This window comes from Hibiscus syriacus, unplaced genomic scaffold (assembly GCF_006381635.1).
Source record: "Hibiscus syriacus cultivar Baekdansim isolate YM2019G1 unplaced genomic scaffold, ASM638163v2 tig00110418_pilon, whole genome shotgun sequence".
Classification (NCBI taxonomy): Eukaryota; Viridiplantae; Streptophyta; class Magnoliopsida; order Malvales; family Malvaceae; genus Hibiscus; species Hibiscus syriacus.
The window spans coordinates 2,425,290-2,448,774 of NW_024062730.1; the positions used below are offsets into that span (position 1 = coordinate 2,425,290).

Genomic DNA, 23,485 nt, shown 5'->3' on the forward strand with positions numbered 1-23,485 from the left:
TTTTATCAATAGTGTAGGCTGCCACAACTGAGACTGAGAAAAGATATCGTGGCATTCTATTCTATTAGGTTCCTTTGACTAGAGATAGCGATAGCACTTTCAGCAAACTCCGTCGAGCAAGTGAATTAGATAGATTAAATCTGCTAGAGAGATAAGTTTTAGCAATCTTAAATCATTCTCTATCACTCATTCCCGAAGTAGTTTCATATGTGAGGATTATCAAGTTATTTCATTTATTTGCTATCTTTACCATTTTCCTTTGCCATGACATTTTCTTTTGTTACTCATACACATTTCATTTTCCTTGGCATAATCATTTGTGAATACCATTAGCTATACTTAATTACTTTAGAGTAGTGTATAAACTTTACTCAAGATCCTTCTAATCCCTGCGGAGATGATACTCACTCATCACTTCGATTGTGTATACTTGCACATTATTTGCGTATAATTTTATAGTACTCAAAACATACAACAAGTTTTTGGCATCGTTGCTGGGGATTGGCAATTGATGATGTTGAGTTTAGTTATTGCATCATTTTATTTCTTCTCTTTGTACATAGTTACTTGTTTTTGTGTTTACTTTTTTCAGGTGTTACGTTGTTGCATGACACATAAAAGACCCAAAGAATCATTATTTCATATTGAACCTGAGGCTTATGTTGTTCAAAATCAGGTGAAGGATCCTACAGTTCTAAAAGCCACGACAATTCCAAATGCTGGGAATACTGCTCGACCAAAAACTATTAGAGATCACTTAGCTCCCACATTGGATGACCTAAAACTTGCTATTATAGCTCCCAAGATCCAGGCAACCCACTTCAAGGTCAAACCAGTTATGTTCGATATATTGGACTTGATTGGACAGTTTGGTGGTGCTCCTCATGAGGATGCAATGCAACATGTTCGAGAATTTTAGGAGGTCTGTGACTCTTTTTGATAACAATGTGTGCATGAAGATGTGCTAAAATTGAAGTTATTTCCATATTCTTTGAAAGAGCATGATAGGGCATGGCTCAATGGATTACCTTCTGGCTCGATACGGTCTTGGTCTGACTTGTGCAAAAAAAAATTACTACGGCATAATCCACCCAATATGAACAACTATCTTAGGAATGCCATAACATTTTTTCATCAAGCTGATGACTAGTCAATGTATGAGTGTTGGGACCGCTATAAAGAATTGCTTCACAAATGTACCAACCATGGATTCCACGACTGGACTCAAGTCGTGATGTTCTACAATGGAACCAATGAACCCACGAGGATGATGCTAGATGCCTCGACAAATGGCACTTTGCTTGATAAATCACGCGAAGAGGCTTTTGAAATTCTTAATCGAATTGCTAACCATGATAACCAATTTCTCTCTTCAAGGTTTGAAAATAGAAAGAATGCATATGGGACTTTCAAATTAGAAGCTGAAGATTCAGTGTTGGCCCAACTCTCTACCATCACCAATATGTTGAAGAATTTGTAACATTCTAATGAGGTGAAAGAAGTAAAGGTTGCTAGCTTGGCATGTTTGTTATGCCAAGGTAATCATCACGAGAGTGTATGCCCGACCAGCCATGAGTCTATCAACTATGTGAGAAGCTTCAATGGAGGTAATAACAACCCTTATTCCAACACCTACAACCAACGATGGAGTCAACATCCCAATTTCTCAGGGGAAAATCAAGGAGCTCATAATGTTTGTCATCTTACTCAGTAATAGTATATGGATGAACCCCCAACCTTACAAACGAATATGCCATGACACACTTTTAATAAGGGGATAACATCTTCACTTAATACAAGTTCTTTAGAGGCCACTATGGAAGACTATGATAACTACAAAGGCTCTATTACAAGATCACGCCACATCTATTAAGAGTCAAGAATAATTATTACAAAGTCAAGGCGCATGGTTGCAAAGTCATAATTTGTCTTTGAGAGCTTTGGAAATGCAAGTGGGTCACATTGCAACGGCATTAAAAGAATACCAACCAGACAGATTGCCTAGTGATAGTGAAGTCAATAAGGCTAAAGGCAGTGAGCAATTTAGTATATTCACCTTAAAGAGTGACACCAATACCTACAAAGATGCTAAGTTTGGGGGAAAACACTCAAAGAACCTAGCTATGAGATTGTGCATGAAGAATCTCAATTGCAAGAGGACTCATATTTGCTGGAGAACAAAGTTGAAGGTTCAAAGAGTAAACCCAATGATGGCATGCAAAATAATGCCACGACAAAAGAAAAACCCCCACTAGCAGGAGTTGATGACCAAAGGGAAGTTGCAGAATTCTGCCACGATAATTTTTCAGGCACTGACGATTACTTGAAGCTCGATGAAGAATAAAAAGATGAGCTTAAGGATATTCCAAATTATATGAGTTAGTCTAGCTTACTCATAGCTAGACCAATTACGAAAATTGAACCTTTGGATTTCATTGAATTTACTCATCCTAAACCCTAAGGGTGCGTTTGGTTCACGAAATATAAGATTACTAGTAGGAATAAAATATTACCAGGGAATAGGATTACTGGAAATGTTACATTATCGTGTTTGGTTGGTTTGACAGGAATGTAAGATTACAATGTTTGGTTGAAGGAATAAAAGAATACTGGAATGCATATTTTACCAAATTGTCCTTGTTCAATATTTTTTAAGAAGTGAAATTCTAAATATTTAAATAAAAATTATTTAAATAAAAATTATATCTGTTGATAATATATTACTTGAGTATTTAAATATATCATGTATTATTAAATTTTATATAACTTATGTAAAAATATGATAAATAGTTAAAATTTAATCCCCGATAACCTCTAATTGATGCTGGCTACAATGCTTTAGATTCGTCAACAAAAGAAATAATATATGATAAATAGTTAAAATTTGTCTACAAGACTTAAATTACTTGTAATTTACATAGTTTTGAGAACATACAAGGAAAAGGGAGCGCACAAAGGCAAATAATAAGTTTCCAACATGGAGGTAAGAACTGAAAACCAACTCCACTCATGACACCCACACACAACAATGGCAAATTATTGTGTTTGCAATTGTTGGTAATTACAAATATTTTATCAGAAGGTATATTGCGACAACCAAAATCACGATTCCGATAACGGCTAATAGCATGCACGTACAGGAACAACCACATTTGGTTCGCTTGTTCAAATTGCTAGGTTTTTCTGCGCTCTCTGTTAGCAAAGAAAACAAAATCCTTAGAATCCACTATGACAATATAATTTAAATAACTAAAAGTCAAATAATTCTTAGTTTACTTGAGATCTTTTTGTCTACTCTAAACACAAATTGAATGGCCATGAATTATATCCTTCCTCCCTAACAAGATTCATCACCAAAGATTTCCCACAACATGACATATTATGAGGCTTAAAGTCATTTATAGGAATGCCTATTTCTAGTAGGAGCTGGATAAATATATTAAATAGCAGTCATTCGGTGTCATACCTTTCAAAAGCAAAAGGATAATATTGTGCTATGCATTTAAAATGTTAATTAATAACAAGTCTTTTACCCGTAGGTGAGAATCGGTAACATCAACATGTTCATCTAGGTCATCCAGCATTGAGAGGGAGCACAACATAAAGTTTACTGACTGTGAATCAATCTTCACCAAGCATTTCCTTTAAAGAAATTAGAAGCAAAAAAAAAAAAAAAGAATAAAGAGCAACATACAATAAGTCTGGCATGCAGATCAAGTTCTTCATTGACCGCCAATGCAATATGCTTTGTACTTAATATTGTCTCCTCCAACTTCTCAAGACCCTTATCTTGCTCTGCTTGAAAAAGACACGTTCATCAGTTGAGGAAACTAAGGCAATTATACAATTCAACAGGGATGCCATTTGAAACTAAAATAACTTGCCTTTCATGATTTGTCGTTGAAGACCAACAAGACCAGAGTTATCCAACCCAACAGTCCTACTCATGGCATCAACCTTTGTTTCAGGCCTTAACAAGCTATCTTGGTTTGCAAAATTCGACATATTGAATACAGAAGCCATCTGATTTGCTTTTGATAACAAATTTGCAACCATATCCTTGTGACAGTTCATCTCCTTCTCTGTTCTGTAACCAAAATATGAAGTATTGGCAAAAGGACAGTTTATTCCTCATATTACAACATATTCCAATTCGACATATCTTATGAAAATCCCAGCAGACATGATCAAAATTACTAAACACAGTATCAATTCACTCCTATTTTCTCCACAATTAAGATAACTTACAAGGGCTTCCCAGTAGGTACATAATGGACTGCAATCCATCAAGTCTAGTCCCTAAAATCATAATCTTCCTTCTAATAGCCGATGAGTGACGCTGAGTTTCTAGTCCAGATGCAGGTAAGGAAATCCTCTCAGATATCATGCCATTAATATCATCATCAATTTTTGCTTCTTCATTATATTCTTTTATCCACATGTCAGCTGTCATTGACCTAGAATGACAATCAAATTAAAAGATTATTTAAAAGCACACAATATACACACAATCAGAGGATAAAAGAAGAATAGATAAGAGTAAAATGAAGCAAAATGAAGGGAGGTTTGGAAGGTCAGGGCATTGATCAGGCTTTAAGTTCTACATCAGAGGATTCTGCTGGTTCATCGCCGGGGAAGTTGAGGGAATCTGAAGGGTTGAGGGAGGTTGCAGCAGACAAGGTTTTTGGAATCATAATATTTTTGGAATCATAATCTGAAGGGAATCTGAAACGTTCACAAGGAGAGTAGAGGACTAAAATCATAATATTTTTGGAATAATCAAGGTTAAGAAGCAATTAGTAGAACCATTGAAGCAGCCAAACAATACAATACAACAACCAAAACTTAAAAGAGGAAGCATAAAGAAACAATCACATTATTAAAATTGAAAATGTCAGTTCAGGTATAATCGAACCACTGTTCCTGGTAGGAATTTAGCCCAGAGTTTCATCCATTGAAATTAAAAGTTTAGCAAGACTTTGCAAATTTAAGCGACTCGGACCGAGAAACATATGCTAGCGGGGAGAAGAAAGGGAGTGGAGAAGAAATCTTACCAGGAATCTCACTGGGAAACGATGAATTTTTCGCAGCAAGGGGAGAAGAAGATATCACGCAGAGGCAAGCTGGAAAAGAGAGGTATTTTAGCCCTTAGCACGAGAATAAAATAAAACCTAAGACACATGTGGGAATAACATTCCCAAGAATAAAACACCAAAATTTACTGTTGGTATTATAGCATTAACCTCACTTGGGAATCATACCCCAACCAAACATGGGTATCTTTCATCAGGAAACAAACATGCCTGCTGGGAATGTTAAATTTCTTGATCCAAACGGGCTCTAAGTAGCTGCCCATTTTTCTAGGCTAGAAATTGTGAAAGAACTAAGGAATAAAATGGAGATTAAGAAAAAAATTCCTTGATGAGAAATTATTATTTGCCACGGCATTGTCGTGATATGCTGACATTGTCAATTTTCTCGTTAGTGGTGTTTTGCTTCCGTACTTGAATAGCCAAGGCAAGAACATGTTAATGCAGGATATTCGCTACTATCATTGGGATGACCTTCTTCAAAGACATTGTTGCCCAAGCAATTAAAATATGCCATGGTAACGGGGACTGAAAAGAGATCATATTCCACTACCAGTTAGCTTTATGTAGAGAACACTCAAGAGGAGAGAGGACTACTGCAATGGTCCTATAAATTGGGTTCTATCGGCTTACACTGAAGGTGTCGCTGTTATATGTGTGGAGCATTTTGGTATATACTGGTTCTCCAATCAAACACAACAAAAATGCTATAACAATTCATTATGTTTTGGAGTTTGCATCCCTTCAACCCTCTTTAATTTATGTTTTAGAAGTTTTGTTTTATCATGAGTGTTATTTATTTATTTTTCTTTATTTTATTTCTTTATTTTTAATTTTAATATTAGTTCTTTTTAGGATGAAGGGTGTTTTGGAGGATGAATATGACGAAATTAGGGAACTCAATTAGAAATTGCCTAAATTCGTTAAGTATAGATTATATACAATCACACACACACATAACACCATAAAGAATCTTGACCTAGGGAAGAGTACTTGAATTCTTGATATGTCTAGCATGTTGAAGCCAATTTTTCTGAGGGTTGAAATTCAATTTTTGTTTTGTTGTCCTATTGATGAAAATTGCCATGACATTTTGATTGTGTTAATTGTTATCCATTGCTTGAGGACAAGCAATAGATTAAGTTTGGGGGTGTGATAACTCTGTAAAAAGACTACTTTTAAGGTATTTTTCACTAAAGTTATTGTTTGTTTAAGGGTACATATAGGTCATTTTATATGTATGTAGCTGCATATAATTGCATTTTTGGTAGTTGTGTTATTTTATTTTATTAAGGTGCTATATGAGGAGGAAGGTATGGTTTTTAGTGATGTGTAGGAAATAACAAGCAAAAAGGGCGAGCTGGGAAGGAATGCCGTGACATCACACATTGTTGAAGCATATTTAAATGCCTTGGCATTTCTGGCATAGAAAATGACAAAAAGATATTTTCATAAAAGGACAACTGTCAAATCACGTGTATGCTGTTTGTAACCGCCTGCTGGGGGGTATGATGGACATTTTGAGCGCAACAACCTCATCATTACCCCTAGATATTTTTATTATATATTACACCTCACAAGAGAGAGAGTGGGTGGAAGAAAAAGAGGTTACCAACCCAGAAAATTATCATATTCTTCATCGTTTTTCTTCCTTAATTTTTCTTGGTGTTCCTTCATTAGGGAGCTCTGATAGCATGCGTTGAAGGTTGTTTCCTCCATCCCTTTGCTGTTTTCTTTTATTTATTTTATTTGGGTTGTTTGGCATGAATGATTTTCATGTTTTATTTCATGGAATATTCGAGCCCCACCATGAACTAACCTTATTTGGTGGAGTTGTTTTATGGATGTTTAACTTTATTTTAATGGTAGATTAATATTTATCTTTTATATTTGCTTGCTTTGCTTATGAATGTTTCATCATCTAAGCTTGTAGGAGGCATGAGAGTGTCCATTTCTTAGATGAAGGCTAGGTGTTCGAGAGAAACTTAGCTAAAAATACTTGTAGTATTCGAGAGAAACACAAGTGAGATCCAAATAAGCAATGGGCTATAGTATTTTCTTAAGCTTTGAACCGACCTAGTAATACTAAATCCTAATCCCTTAGTGCTTGAGAGAGACTAAGATAGGATTTCAACGACTAAGTGGGGTAGTTTTTATCAATAGTGTAGGCTGCCACAGCTGAGACTAAGAAGAGAGATATCGTGGCATTCTATTCTATTAGGTTCCTTTGACTAGAGATAGCGGAAGCACTTTCAGCAAACTCCGTCGAGCAAGTGAATTAGATAGATTAAATCTGCTAAAGAGATAAGTTTTAGCAATCTTAAATCATTCCCTATCACTCATTCCCGAAGTAGTTTTCTGTGTGAGGATTATCAAGTTATTTCATTTATTTGCTATCTTTGCCATGACATTTTCTTTTGTTACTCATACACATTTCATTTGCCTCGGCATAATCATTTGTGAATATCATTAGTTATACTTAATTACTTTAGAGTAGTGCATAAACTTTACTCAAGATCCTTCCAATCCCTGTAAAAACGATACTCACTCATCACTTTATTGCTTTAGCGATTGTGTATACTTGCACATTATTTGCGTAGAATTTTATAGTACTCATAACACGCAACACACGGTGTTTGATAATAAGGGTAATTTGGTGTTCAGGGTTGATAATTACATGGACGACCACAAGGGTGAGATCCTTCTCATGGATGCCACCGACAACCCTCTCCTCACCATCCACCGTATCTCACATTGACTTTACATATTTCAATCAAATTATCATATATTTTAAATATTTTCTATGGATAATTTATATTCAACTCATCGTCCTTTAAGCATACAATTTTATGTCCATGATGATGTTTCGACGTTTGTTTTGTCAGAAAATGAGTTTAGGAGATAACTGACTGATTTACGAAGGAGAAACCTCAGTGAATCCCAGACTTTGTGCGAGGAAATCGATGAACATCCTAAATAAAAAAATTCTTGGCCTACGTTAACAACAATGGAAACAATAATAATATGGTTTACGAGGTCGAAGGGTCATATTCGCAGCGATCTTGCTCCGTATATGACGAGAGTAGGAGATTAGTAGCGGAGAAAAAGAAAAAAGAAGCAGTTAAAGGAAAGAAAAAAGAAGTAGTTAAAGGAGTTGGCTATGGAATCGATGTCTTCCATCTTGTTGTTCCGCCCGGTCATGTCAGCACAGACTTTTCCATGGCTCTGGTCATCATTTTGGATCAAATGTTCGGATCTTCTAGACGATGATTATCTTTCTCCTTCTATTTTATTTAGCACAAGAACACCAAACAGTAGAATAGTTGTTGTGTATGTTGATATGTTTTCTTTCCTTTTTTCTTTTATGTTTGTTTGTGGTATAGGTTGATAATGAAGATGATGCGGCTGTGATCACAATTTTTACTCTATATTTTAGTGATCTTTTATTCCAAATAAATATTATAAAAATATATTAAATTCATAAAGCAAAATTAGGAAAATAGAATGTTGTTATCCCAGAGATTCTAAATTCGAATAACCAAGTCCGTAGTTATTTCGATACATTATAATCCCTTATTACGTCACGTCAATTATATATAAAGATAAAATAGAAAAATAAGATAAAAGTTCGAAAACTAAGAAAATTTCACTGAGAATTTTGCCACGTTGTAGTATGATAGGGGATTTAAGCCCAAAAAAATTATCATAGAAGAACCCTAATTTTACCCAACAAGTATGACGGGCTCCTAGTTATAAATGTCAAAACTTTTTTTGAGGATGTGTCCCAAAATCAAGCCCACCAGAAAGCTACCTTATTTTCTGACCTCCGCAACTGCATATGTGCAGTCATAGAGATAGAAAGAGAGAGATTTTGGAGATAAATGGAGAAAAGCAATGAGCCGCCTGCTAGAACCCTAAACCCAATCAATGGAGGAGAGGAAGGAGATAAATCTAAGGTTGTAGTAGTAATGGGTCCAACCGGGTCGGTAAAATCCCGATTAGCCATTGATTTGGCCGCCCATTTTCCTATTGAAATCATCAACGCTGATTCCATGCAAGTCTATCAAGGTCTTGATGTCCTCACCAATAAAGTTCCTCTCCATGACCAAAAAGGTATTGCCTTTATACCATCTTTGTTTGGAGTTTGGAAAAATACTCGTTGATTTTCTTAATTAGTTTACATATGTTATTTAGGTGTGCCACATCATCTTTTGGGCACTGTTAGCTCTGATGTGGAATTCACTGCAAAGAAGTTCAGGGATTCTGCAATTCCCGTGAGTTCAGCTTCGAGTTTTATTGCTTTAGAAGTATTGACTTCAATAATCATAAATCATATGTCAGTTTCTTTTCCATCTTGCTTGTAAAAAGCATGTCCTTTACTTGTTTGTCTAGTCACATAACTATTTTTCACTTGTCTGCCAATTATTCATGCTATATACTTTTCTATGTCGTAGTTTGCGAACATTTTATGCCTTAATTTGTGGAATTGTACTTTCAGATTATTAATGATATATTATCTCGCAACCATTTGCCGGTCATTGTTGGAGGCACCAATTACTATATTCAGGTAAGCATTTGTTTCTTTATGTGATTAGTTATCTTTAACAAATTCTGGAGTTTATACCACTAGCATGGTTGTATGAAGGAGTTTTGGTCCCTTTTGTCTAATAGTATGCTAGGAATCAATTACTTTAACAAACGTTTTATGTCAAAAAATCTTGTCCATAGTTTTCCATAAATACATCCAGTTCCAAGGATGCATTCATCTTTCGTCTCTGTCTGCCTGTCCAACTTCATTTCTTTCTTTGTAGTTGTGCTTCCTGCTTATTTAGAGTCTGAGAAAAATAACTCTTAGTTTCCTGCACTTGCTGTCAAATTTACATTTTAACCCTTGTTTGTAGGCACTTGTGAGTTCATTCCTTCTTGATGAATCAGCTGAAGATATGTCCGAAATCTATTCAAGCGATCATCCTGGTATGTAGGAATTCTTGCTTTAGATCATTCCAATTTAGTAGACTACTGATGTTGTTTAATTTATCACAGGAAATGAGCAGACAGATCATATGCTTGACGTGCTGGGAGACAGTTGCAATTATAGCTATGACCTTCTTAAAGAACTTGATCCAGTTGCAGCAAACAGAATTCATCCAAATAATCATAGAAAAGTAAGAACCAGATGTTGATGTACATGATATGCTAATCACATTCTGGTGTTTTGTCGAATGGTATTTTTCCTAAATATTTTTGCTGTATGTCTCATTAAGATGAATTTTAGGTTGAAATTCAATTGAGCTAAGTGTAAAAGCAAATTTTGATGATGAATTGTAATTTGTATTTTGGCTTAATGGATTTGATAGTATATTTTGCCATAGCACTTATAGGCTGAAAGCTGGGTTTCTTACTTTTTTCAGTTTGACTCAGCTAGTTAGACGTGACCCACTGCTTGAGTGTTGTCCTAATAAGAACTTTATAAAACCAACTTAGAATTGAGGCTTGCGTAGAGCTTGCTTTTAACCGTGTTACTTTAGCTATGCAAAGCACAAGTTGTTTAATGTTGTTTTGTTAATTGAGCTAAAATGGTTATTTCTTCTGAAAAAGGTTTCAAAAGTTTAAGTGACCATATATGTATTCTTGATATTGGTTCAATTTGCAGATTAATCAATACCTTAGTCTTTATGCTCGTTCTGGTGTTCTTCCAAGCAAACTTTTTCAGGGAAAGGCTGCAGAGGTTGGTGTTCCTTAATTATGTTTATGGGTCTTGATTATGTATATCCATTATAAACTTTTTTCTCATTTATTTTACAAGATATGTATTGTAGGTTCAAGTTAGAAAGACAGAACATTCACCTTCAAGATCAAACTACTATTTCTTTAGAGGGAGATGGCACTATGCTGACTGACTTGCATTTGAATTTTGTTAAATTTGTCTGTGGCAGGGCAGAACTGGGGTCGATTCGATAATTCTAGATACAGTTGCTGTTTTATGTGTGTTGATGCTGCCTTACCTGCGTTGGATCAGTATGTGGAACACAGGGTAGACTGCATGTTAGATGCTGGTTTGCTTGATGAAGTTTATGAAATTTACAATGCAAATGCAAATTATACTCTAGGTTTGCGACAGGCCATTGGTGTTCGAGAATTCGAGAATTTTCTTCGAGCTTACTTTTCTGGCAACATGGGTGATGAGATGGGTGATTCTTCTGATGGAACTCCCCTAAAGCTGTCAACAAGGATGGATGATAAATTGTGCAAAGAAAATATTAGGGGAATACTAAATTCCACTAGTGATAACCCACAAAAAATTCTTTTAGAAGAAGCCATTGGCAAAGTAAAAGTAAACACCCAAAGACTTGTTCGTCGTCAAGTAAGTCAATCTTGTCACATTATTCTTGATATTGGTTATGTTGATGCAACAGAATCTATATCAAGTATGCTCTTGCAGCCGATTCCATCTCTTATATTTGTATTTCCACGGAAAATTTTATCTTTCTTCCTGGGTGATTCATGATTATTGTGACTAATGGTTTCTATTATTCCAGAGAATTCAAACGAGTGTTGGGCAGGACAGGTGGTTGGACCAGCTGTGGAAATTATTAGATCTTTCCTCAATGAAGATTATAGTACAGGACGAGCGTCGGACGAGGGAAGTAAAACTGTGACGGATATAGTCCAAAGGGACTTGTGGACTCAATACGTATGCAAGGTCAGCTACTACTGAAACGGAATCGGTCCATATAGTTGTCATTTCCCTTTTTGTGTTGGTCTCTTTTGGATGTTAAGATTAGGGCTCTGGCTTTTTAAATTTTTGAGCTTTATGATTTTTACAGGCCTGCGGAGATAGGATACTAAGAGGAGCACACGAGTGGGAACAACATAAACAGGGTCGTGGGCATCGAAAACGAATGTCGAGCCTTCGGAAGTCCCAAAGTTTCACACAAGAGAAGCATCCAAGTTTGTAACATTTACTGTTGGAAAGATACTGGGCACTGGCTATTGATGACTGCATTCATTCGATGGAACCATTATCCTTTCAAATGTTGATAAGATGCATATTAGATATATATTCTATGATATTTTCCTCATATTTGAATAACTAAAATTGATTAAATTATGGATTTTGATTATATTTCGTATTTTGTGGATTAGGTTGAAGATTTGTATAAAACAAGTTCAAAATCTTATGATTAACATGATCTTCACAAAATCCCCGAATTAAGGAGAAAAAATTAGAATTCAAGAAGCTAGCAAGACAATAAGAGGTTTTCGCGTAAGGCGTGGGCACGACTTATTCATCCTGAACTACCGTAGAAGAAGTCTTCAGTTAAGGCGTGGGCGCATTTTACCAGTTCGTACAACTCTAAATTAGAGTTACGAATTTACAAGGGAAAAAAAGTTTAATGACGGCTGGAAGACTCTTTTGAATTATTCTTATCTTTAGAAGGTATTTAAAACTCTTATTTTTGTGAGATTTTCTTTAAGGGAAAATTCTTTATCTAGAATAGGAAAATCATTATAAAAGGGGAGCTAGGGCCATTAGTTTTACATAAGTTTTACATTAAGTTTTCTTTATTTTCTTTTGGTTTTCTTTCAATTATGAGTAGCTAAATACTTTTGTTTCAACCGGAGGATAATTAAAGCTTTGGTTCTTCAAAGATTGTGAGATCTAAATAATTTTTATTGTTCTTTTACTTCTTTGCTATTTATATATCTTCTGTTTTTATTAAGAATTATTGTCTTGATTGATTGCGTAAAGGATCTGTTGTTCAATTATCAAGTTGATAAACTGTCATTTAGAACTTTAAATCCGTAATTGTTTAAACGTTCTAATATTAGTAGTAAAGTAACATGGTTGATTATGATTATGTTATGAAGGTATATAACCTAATCTAAATGAATCGAGCTTGTGTATTCTTTGGCTAGAATTGGTGGTCCCTCTAGTGATTAATGCGTGATTAATGCTGTTGGTGGATTAAATCTTAAGAGCTTGTCTAGGATTGTTCATTAACTAGGGAAATAATCAAAGAGCTTCTCTTGATTATCGAGAAACTAAGGAGAGACATGTTGTTAGAGCTTCTTAATAACCATAACCAATTTAGTGAAAAATATAATATTTTATCATTGCATCTATGATAAATTCTCTGAACCAATTCTGAAATTATACCTTTAGTTGGATGTTTGCTTAATATTAATTTTTCTCAATTTTTAGTTAATTAGATTTGCTTCTTATTTTTATTTTTCTCAATTTTAAAACCCCTTTTCTTTGCTTTAATTTTCATTAAAATAAATTTACCTAATCCATGTGGATTCGACCTTGTTTATCGCTACTACAATTTTATATTTCCAAAAGCAAGAATTATTATTTATTGGATTCGACACCCATCAAATTTTGGCGCCGTTGTCGGAGATTGGTGTTATTTAGATTTATTTTGATGCCTCGTTCTTCTCGTGCAGGTGAACTCCAATACGATCCTGAAATCGAGAAGACCACTCGCAGGTTAAGAAAAGAAACTAACTTGCGCAACAAACAAGCTTCTTATTCTTCATCCCCTGAATCGGAATCTGCAGTCAACTTGGTTGATTCATCCAGCGATTTTGAAATAGAAGGAACAATGGCCAACGAAGAAAGAACTCTAAGAGAATTGGCTGCACCAAATGTGAATCAACAACCACTCTGCATTAACTACCCAACTTTGGAGGTAGCTTTTGAATTAAAATATGGTTTGATTCATTTGTTGCCTACTTTTCATGGACTTGAGAATGAAGATCCTCACAAGCATTTGAAGGAATTTCATGTGGTATGTTCAAGTATGAGACCGCAAGGAGTGACTGAAGAGCAGATAAAACTGTTCGCTTTTCCATTCTCGCTAACCGATAGAGCTAAAGAGTGGCTCTTCTATTTTACCCCCTATTTTTGTAACTACTTGGGCCGAGATGGTGAGGATGTTTCTTGATAAATTTTTTCCTTCTTCAAGAGCAGCTGGCATTCGAAGGGAAATATGTGGAATAAAACAAAAAGATATTGAGACCCTTCACGAGTATTGGGAACGATTCAAACGACTGTGTGCCAGCTGCCCTCAACATGGGATTTCTGAGCAACTTCTCATCCAATATTTCTATGAAGGATTACTACCCATGGAGAGAAAGATGATGGATGCAGCTAGTGGAGGCGCCATAGTGAATAAGACTCCTCACGATGCTAGGGAATTGATCTCCATCATGGCTGTCAATTCACAACAATTTGGCTTTAGGCAAGACACATCTTCAAGAAGGGTGAATGAGGTAGGTTCGTCCTCCATTGAACATCAACTATCACATCTCACCTCCCTTGTTCAACAACTAGTTGTAGAAAAAATGCAACAAGTGAAAGCTTGTGGGATATGTGCTGCGATTGGTTACCCAACTGACATGTGCCCTACACTTCAAGATGATTCTCATGAGTACACCAATGCAGTTGGAAGGTTTCCAGATCCACCACAAATGAAGTATGATCCTTACTCAAATATCTATAATCCAGGATGGAGGGATCATCCTAACCTTAACTATGGACCAAGATCATCACAATTCCAGCGTTTTCCACCTGAGCAGTCTTCTTCAAAGCCAGGTATGTCCCTAGAAGAAATTGTCAAATCACTTCCAACTAATACACAACAATTTCAGCAAGAGACAAGAACAAGCATGCAAAATTTGGAGAATCAAAATGAGTCAATTGGCATCCTCCGTGAGTCGGTTAGAATCCCAAGGTAAGTTACCTTCACAAACCATTGTTAATCCAAAGCAAAATGTTAGTGCAATCATATTGAGAAGTGGAAAGGAGTTGAATGAACCTAGTTCATTGGCACATGGGAGAGCCTTAGAGGAAAAAACTGAAAAGGAAGTTGCTCCTCAAACTCAGAAAGACCAACCTAAAGGACTCAAAAGCGAAAAATAAAAGAAATTTGTCATAGAACCTCATTTTCCCTCTAGATTCGCTAAATCCAAGAAAGAAGCAGAAGATAAAGAAATTATTGAGACGTTTCGCAAGATCGAGGTAAATATTCCTTTACTTGATGCAATTAAACAAGTACCTCGATATGCTAAAGTTCTTAAAGAATTGTGCACCAACAAGAGAAAGCTCAAGGGTAATGAAAAGGTAAGTATGGGGGAGAGTGTTTCAGCTGTCCTCCAGAAAAAACTACCCCCCAAGTGCAAAGACCCAGGTATGTTTACTATACCTTGTAAACTCGGTAATGTTAGGATTGAGAGAGCAATGTTGGATCTAGGAGCCTCAATAAATATCATGCCTCTTTCTATTTACTCATCTCTGAATGTTGGTCCTTTGAAAGAAACATGAGTGATTCTTCAACTTGCTGATAGATCTAATGTATATCTCGAGGGAGTTTTAGAGGATGTTTTAGTGCAAGTTAATGAATTGGGTTTTCCTGCAGATTTTTATGTACTTGATATGCAAGAAGATGATTATTCTAAGTCAACATCAATTTTGTTAAGAAGACCATTTTTGAAAACAACTATGACAAAAAAATTGATGTAGATGATGGTACACTTACCATGTAATTTGATGGTGAAGTTATTAAATTCAATATTTATGATGCCATGAGATGTCTCTGTTTTTGTCATGGATGTTATTGACCCTTTAGCACATGAAATGTTTAATAAAAATGAATATGACAAGTTGAAATATACACTCAACATGAATTTCACTTCTGAAAGATTGCAGGGAATCATGAAAAAGTCTGTGTTGGATCTTGATTTGAAAGATACAATCCAAGAACTAGAATCACTCAAACCCATGAGGTATGATGTATCTTTATATTGAGTCACCTCTTTCTAACACCAAGCTTCTTCATTCTCTTGTGCAGGCACCAAAATTGGAAACGAAGTCATTGCCAAATCATCTGAAGCATGTATATTTAGGAGAAGAGGAAACTATTCCAGTGATCATTCCCAACAAACTCTCTCGCTTAGAAGAAGAAAAGTTGATTCGAATGCTTAGAGAGTACAAGGAAGCTATTGGGTGGAGAAAAAATTTCTCTATTGTTGAAACACAAAGTTTGGATACAAGTCAAATGTTTAACGTCAACGATCATCGTTTGAAACCTTTTTATGAAGGTTCTCTGGCGCATACTGTTGGTCAAACCATTTTGGAGTACCCAACTTAGGATGATTGAGAAGCTACAACGTCTAGCCAAAGACGTTAAAGAAAGGCGCTCTTGGGAGGCAACCTAATTTTTTCTTTTTCAAATTCTATTTTCGTTGTTTTTATTTTTATTTTTATTTTTTTTCCTTGACTTATTGGAGTACAATTAATCTTGTTTTACTCTTTAGGTTAGAAGATGAATTTTTGTAACCCGTGGGCACGCCTTACAAAAGCATAATTATTCCTAAAGTCTCTCACTATTCAGAAGTTCTTTTTGTATAAGACGTGTCCACGTCTAAACTCAATACTACTTATGGTTCAGGAAACAAGATTCAAAGATTTTTTTAAAATATAAATGTGCCTTTTTTTCTTTATTTTCTCTGCTTCATCAGAAGAATGTGCGCCACCAGCCTTCCTTCCCGCTCCACCCGACCCACGTCTCCGCTCAATCCGAGAATCAGCCTAGCCGACCACATCACCTTCACCCCCAGCTCGTGACATATATTATGGTTGATGTTCAACATTTTCAGGAGAGTTTTCTACTCTTATTATTTTATGGTTTTTGAGCATCTACTTTTGATACATTGAGGACAATGTATGGATTAAGTATGGGGGAGAGTATTTCATACATAGTTTTTCTCTGAACATAATGTTGCTTCAATTTTTTTTTTTAAAAACAAGTATGCTTTAGTTCTTTTTTTGTGATTTTTCTCTTCAAAATTCCAGATTCTTTCGATGCTTATCCTTACATGATTTGGATTGTTGTGAATTATCGAATTAAGTTGAAGCATAATAGGGGATTAGTTTGAGTAGTTGAATTCTTATTTGCTACACACTGGTTGATTACTCTTGATGACTGATTGAATGAAAATGTGTGGGAGATAATACATGTTTACCTTTTTTGCGAGTTTTTGGGCCAATGAGCACTCACTTTCAGCATGCTCCATTTCTTGATTGAGTGATTGCCATACATAGTTAATTTTTCTAGAACTTGCTTTGATATACATGTCGAAGACCACATTTTAGAATTAGATGCATCAAAAACGATAAGGGCATTTAGGTGAAACCACTTTTAGCTTTCGTAAAGAGCCTACCCTAATTATCATCCTTAGAAAGCCAATTTTGAGCCTGAGCCTTTTTGTTTGAAATTAACCATGGTACAAGCAAACATCAAATTCTTTTTGTTAATTTCTCCTCTTTTGAACCTTGAATTAGAGGATTGTATGAGATTCTTCACATGAAAATTCAAATTATCTTAAGAAGATCAGAAGATATTGGAATATAGTGATTCGAGTTGCAATATCTTTCAAAAAAAAAAAGAAAAAAAAGGAAAAAGAGAAGCAAAAATTGTGCAAAGGAAATAAAGAAAGAGAGATTGTGCAATGAAAAAAAAAGTTATATGGCTTGAAGAGAACATTTGAAGGTTGAGTTCCATGTGGATAAGTTTGTATGACCCCTTCAATAAAACATCTCAAATTCCTCTCTTATCAAACCTCACTTAAGCCCCATTACACCCTGTTTAAGACCCTTAGGTTTTTATGCATTCAATTCATTGACTAGTGGTGGGGATGTGATAGGTTAGCAAGCCTATGGTAAAAATTTTCTATGTTTTGGCTTGAGAGTTTGTTGACACCCTTAAACACTTCAAGCGTATTGAGTGAATCCAATGTGAGGGTATTAGATCTCACTGCATTTTGATTTCGAAAAGATTGATGGAGTGATTATTCATGTGTGTTGGTTTATGAGAATTTCTTCTATGAATTGCTCGTTCCTTACTTATGTCTAGATTTGAGTCTTTAAGGCATGACAATTTTGATTGTGGAAGGATGAACAAAGGAAGAAGAAGGATTGATGTTGAGAAGAGTTATGAATTTGAACTATTGTATGCTTGAGGACAAGCATTGGTTTAAGTGTGGGGGAATTTGATAAGATGCATATTATACATATATTCTATGATATTTTCCTCATATTTGAATAACTAAAATTGATTAAATTATGGATTTTGATTATATTTCATATTTTGTGGATTAGGTTGAAGATTTGGATAAAACAAGTTCAAAATCTTATGATTAGCATGATCTTCACAAAATCCCCGAATTAAGGAGGAAAAATCAGAATTCAAGAAGCTAGCAAGACTAGAAGAGGTTTTCGCGTAAGGTGTGGGCACGGCTTATTCATCCTGAACTACCGCAGAAGAAGTCTTTAGTTAAGGCGTGGACGCGCCTTATGAGCCCGTACAACCCTAAATTAGGGTTACAAATTTACAAGGCAAAAAGAGTTTAATGACGGTTGTAAGACTATTTTGAATTATTCTTATCTTTAGAAAAAGATGAGGGCATTTAAAACTCCTATTTCTGTGGGATTTTCTTTAAGGGAAACTTCTTTATCTATAATAGGAAAATCCTTATAAAAGGGGAGCTAAGGCCATTAGTTTTACATCAAGTTTTACATTAAGTTTTCTTTATTTTCTTTTGGTTTTCTTTTAATTATGAGTAGCTAAATACTTTTGTTCCAAATGGAGGATAATTGAAGCCTTGGTTCTTCAAGGATTGTGAGATCTAAATAATTTTCATTGTTCTTTTACTTCTTTGCTATTTATATATCTTCTGTTTTTATTAAGAATTATTGTCTTGATTGATTGTGCAAAGGATCCGTTGTTCAATTATCAAGTTGATAAATTGCCATTTAGAACTTTAAATTCGTAATTGTTTAAACGTTCTAATATTAGTGGTAAAGTAACATGGTTGATTATGATTATGTTATGAAGGTATATAACCTAGTCTAAATGAATCGAGCTTGTGTATTCGTTGGCTAGAATTGGTGGTCCCTCTAGTGATTAATGCTGTTGGTGGATTAAATCTTAAGAGCTTGTCTAGGGTTGTTCATTAACTAGGGAAATAATCAAAGAGCTTCTCTTAATTATCGAGAAACTAAGGAGAGACAGGTTGTTAGAGCTTCTCAATAACCATAACCAATTTAGTGAAAAGTAGAAGATTTTATCATTGCATCTATGATCAATTTTCTGAACCAATTATGAAATTATACATTTAGTTGGATATTTGCTTAATATTAATTTCTCTCAATTTTTAGTTAGTTAGATATGTTTCTTATTTTTACTTTTCTCAATTTTAAAATCCCTTTTCTTTGCTTTAATTTTCATTAAAATAAATCTATCCAATCCCTGTGAATTCGACCTTGCTTCTCGCTATTACAATTTTATATTTTCAAAAGCAAATATTATTATTTGTTGGATTCGACACCCACCAAATGTTAAGCTTATTCCAAGAACCAAAAATTATGAGTTCAATTGGTGATTTTAGCCTGTTTAAGTCGTTTAATTAGGTGATTTTAGTTTTTATATAATTAGATATTAAAATATCAATAGTGAAAACACTTGTAAATGTATGTGAACTCATTTAGTTCTATATTAATATAAGTGGATTTATTTTAATATATATGTCAGAAAACCGTAGAAGATGATAAACTACTTTTTTTGACTTTGTTATCACACATTAATGAGCTTGGAATAGGTTAATTAGGCTTAACCAAGATGGTCCCTTCTAATATTCCTGTCTGCCAAAATCATTCCACAAAAGACCCATCAAATTTCATCAACAGACTCTGAACTCTACATGTAAATACAGTATATCAATGATGACTTGCTACTAAAGGCCATGAACTTGATGACCTACAAATATACATGAAGAAAGTTAGCAACCAAGATCAAAATTGAGATTTTGTGAAGGACAAAGCTACAAGAGGATATTTGAAGAAGAAAAACAATATTCCACCGCAAAAAAGATGCATTGAAAAACGAAAAGATTCTCTGTTTCTTTAACCTTCTTATCTCCCCCTTGCCATCAAACCCACCATCCCTGCAATTTCATTCATATCATCTGAAAGAGTCGAAGGAACAATGGAAAAGATCCTGCTAACATTCAACAGACTCAAGTTTCTATATTTTCTCCTTTTTATCACCTCTAATGCCCTACACACTCCCACGCTCCACTGTGGTAACATTCAGCTTCAAAGGCCTTTCTTGGCTCAAAATTCCACAGTGCCCTTCCCTTTGAACCGCATGATCAGATGCAAATCTCAGAAGCTATACTTCAGAACCTCTCTGGGTCTTTTCCCCATCTCTTCTATTGATTACACAAGTAAGACACTAACAGTGTCTCACACTAGTTGTTCTCCTCCATCACAGTTTGTGTCCCCATCACTCCTTTCAGCTGGTTTCCCTTCTCCTCCTCACCCCAACTCACTTCTTCTCTTCAACTGCTCACGCACAAGTCATCCCGCTGCATCGTTTATCCGCAACTGCACTCGGTTACACATGTGTAGAGCTGCTTCTGAAGTGCCTTATTCATGTCTAGTAATCAAAGATATTGGAAAGCTTGGCCCTGATTTTCATCCCAAAGATTTGAGTTGCACAAGTTACAAGAGGGTTTATAAAAGGACTTTGAACGAGGAAGACTTTGAAGGAGTTGAGTTGGGGACGAGGATTTCGTTCGACATTCCCGACCATGTACCGGATATCTGCAATGAATGTAAAAAGCCTAATGGCAGCTGTGGTGTTGGGTTGAAGTGCATTTGTCATGCACAAGAGTGCAGTAAGTCCCCCTGCTCCCTAAGGCCTAGTTTCTATTTGATCTTTATTATTTTCTTTCTCAATCTTACAATTTTTTGATTGATTTAATGGTGTTTTTGCAGAAGATAAGGTCCTTTCAGTTACCGGATCACTTGACACTGGTATTAGTTCTTGCTCCTTTTATTTTCCATCATTGTTCAGATGAATTCATGGATGATTTGAGCAGCTCTAGAGCTCGAAACAACCAGAACAAAGACTTTTTTTTGGATCTCTTCCTCATGGTTGTTAGATACTTATTTTGTACGTGATTGCTTGTATGTTTCTTGTCCTATCTCCATGCGCATACACATACAGAAAGTGCACCTAGTTTGGGTATCTATATGAAATGATTCCTTATGAATGCTAACCTTGAATCTTAACAATTACATGGTCACTGCAATGAGAAATATGATTCACGAATAGATGAACATTTAATCTCAGCCAAGTGGTTTTTATTAACATAATCTTTGTCTGAATGAAGATGATTATTAACGAAATTTCGAACTGCACACTTAACAATTCAATTCTAGAGTCTAGGCAATGGATGCACACTTTACTATGTCATGGGAAAATAATTGAACAAAAGCAAAAAAAAAAAAAAAATGAGCATACGCATCCATTGCCTTTTGACATAAAGCTTAGTTTTGAATGATGAAAAGGGAAGAAGAGTACATTAAAGAGAGTCACTTTGATAAGGCTTTCAAAATAAAGCAGATCCATAGTCATACCAAAGTTGAAATGGAAATATTGATAATTAATGGTAAATTATTCCAAATGTCACTGAACTTTAAGGTTTATATTAATTTTAGCATCAAACTTTGACTTCAATAGTTAGAGGACATGACAGTTTGATGCGACGTGAATGTTAAAAAAATATTATTTTATATTTTATATCGTACTCTTCATCAAAGAAATTTTTTAGCATTTGTCGATAACTGTCACTCTGATATATTTTATGATATCTTAAATACCGATAAATTCATCACATCATCCTTTATCATTTTGTTAGTTTTGATTTTCTTGAAACCTATTTAAAACTCACGTGATTAAATATAAAAAGGTATTAATTTTGGGGTTTAAAGTTCTCTTGAATTTGAAGTGTTTGTACAAAAATCTGTATGATGAGAAGTATTCTTTCAAGAAAACGGATAACATATCTTAAAATAAGTGTCATCGAACAATCATCAAAAGATACTATAGTATTAGAATGTTGAATTTTTAGATGGATTTTTATAGATCTCGAGTGGTTTTATAAAAAAAACAAGTAGAGAAAAAGAATGAGAAGTGAAATGCCGATATTTTGGTAATGATCTTATTGCAAATGGTGGGTGGTGACCGACAACGCTTGATTAATGATGACGGTCAGAATAGTTAACAAATTTCTACATAAACCAAAATGATACAAAAACTAATGTTTAATGTCTAAAAAATGAAACACGTTAAAATTAAATGATAAAAGTAATACACAAACAAAAGTTCACAGGAAAGAAAACGTTGAGGTCATCACTGATTTAAAAACCTAGTGTTTTATACCGTAGTCAAAACCAAAGTTCAATGTTAAAATTGAGACGTTTCAAAATCCAATGATAAAAACGATATAAACCCTAGAGTGTAGTGCAATCTAGAGTAGTTTACCCTAAAGACTAAATATAAATATGATGGTTAGAAAAATGAGAGGTAAACTGCTGAAGCATATACGTCGTTGAATTGATCTTTACAGGCTATACGAAACACTTTCCAGCTATAAAAAAAAAAACTATTTCCACTCCACAGCTGTAAAATTCACATGAAGAAGCTGACACGGCCACAAGGTAGAACCCGGAATGCGCCATCATATTCAATTTCCGAACATCATAACTAAAACCAACCTCCCAATCCAATTTCAAAAAGAGCCCGAATTTCAAAAATAAATGGGAAAAAAACTTTTAGGGTCCAATAGTCAAGCACCACCCCAATAATTGACATATGTTTTCACTTATTTTTTGTTGGAAAACCTCCCCCTCCAACATTCTCTTTTCATGTACCATAAAGCAAGTTTGTCTTTACCTTGGGACATTGATTCATGGTGTTGGCCACCACTACAATTCTAGTTTGTCTGCTTTCCTCGCCATTTATCCTTTGAGATTAAGGATAAAATTAATGTCCTTACAACAGATAAGTTACCAGGTTTTGCTTTTTCTGTCTAATTTCTGAGTTCGTAATACACAACATTAATGTCGGCACTAAAGATTTGTAAAATAATGAAATTCTAAAGCACATTTAGGGATGTTATGTATGGCTCATAAAAAGTCTCGTTGTGGGGTTACGAATTATGTGGGTTGGGGGTGTGGGGGCGCAGCCCCCGTGGTACGGTACAGGGTTGATTTTGTAATTATGTACCAGGGTTTTCTATTATAAATAGAGATGTAACCTAGACCTAAAACGATCATTGAATAAAACTTCTAGCGCCGCCTAGGCACCGAGGACGTAAGCACATTGCCGAACCTCGTAAAATTCTCGTGTTCTTTCGTTTTCTTTACCCGTTTTCGTCAACAATTGGTATCAGATGTCAGGAGCAAAATTCGAAGTCGCGAAATTCGATGGTCAGGGTAACTTCGGATTATGGCAAACGAGGGTGAAGGATCTATTGGCGCA

At 35.1% G+C, this 23,485-nt stretch overlaps 2 protein-coding genes and 1 pseudogene across 2 annotated transcripts; 2 read left to right on the top strand and 1 right to left on the bottom strand.

Moving 5' to 3' along the window:
• Positions 1 to 3,057: 3,057 nt before the first annotated feature.
• Positions 3,058 to 4,441, bottom strand: LOC120124360 (syntaxin-51-like). Its single transcript, XM_039143060.1, has 5 exons — positions 4,245 to 4,441; positions 3,885 to 4,087; positions 3,695 to 3,795; positions 3,534 to 3,578; positions 3,058 to 3,192 (listed from the first exon to the last, which is right to left on the bottom strand). Exons 1-5 carry the CDS (start codon positions 4,439 to 4,441, stop codon positions 3,166 to 3,168), a joined length of 573 nt encoding a protein of 190 aa, XP_038998991.1. The 3' UTR covers positions 3,058 to 3,165.
• Positions 4,442 to 4,554: 113 nt separating this feature from the next.
• LOC120124455 lies at positions 4,555 to 8,394 on the top strand (annotated as a pseudogene).
• Positions 8,395 to 19,954: 11,560 nt separating this feature from the next.
• LOC120124376 lies at positions 19,955 to 21,146 on the top strand. Its single transcript, XM_039143080.1, has 2 exons — positions 19,955 to 20,834; positions 20,935 to 21,146. The coding sequence occupies exons 1-2, from the start codon at positions 20,141 to 20,143 to the stop codon at positions 21,015 to 21,017; spliced, it is 777 nt and encodes a 258-aa protein (XP_038999011.1). The 5' UTR covers positions 19,955 to 20,140; the 3' UTR covers positions 21,018 to 21,146.
• Positions 21,147 to 23,485: the final 2,339 nt, after the last annotated feature.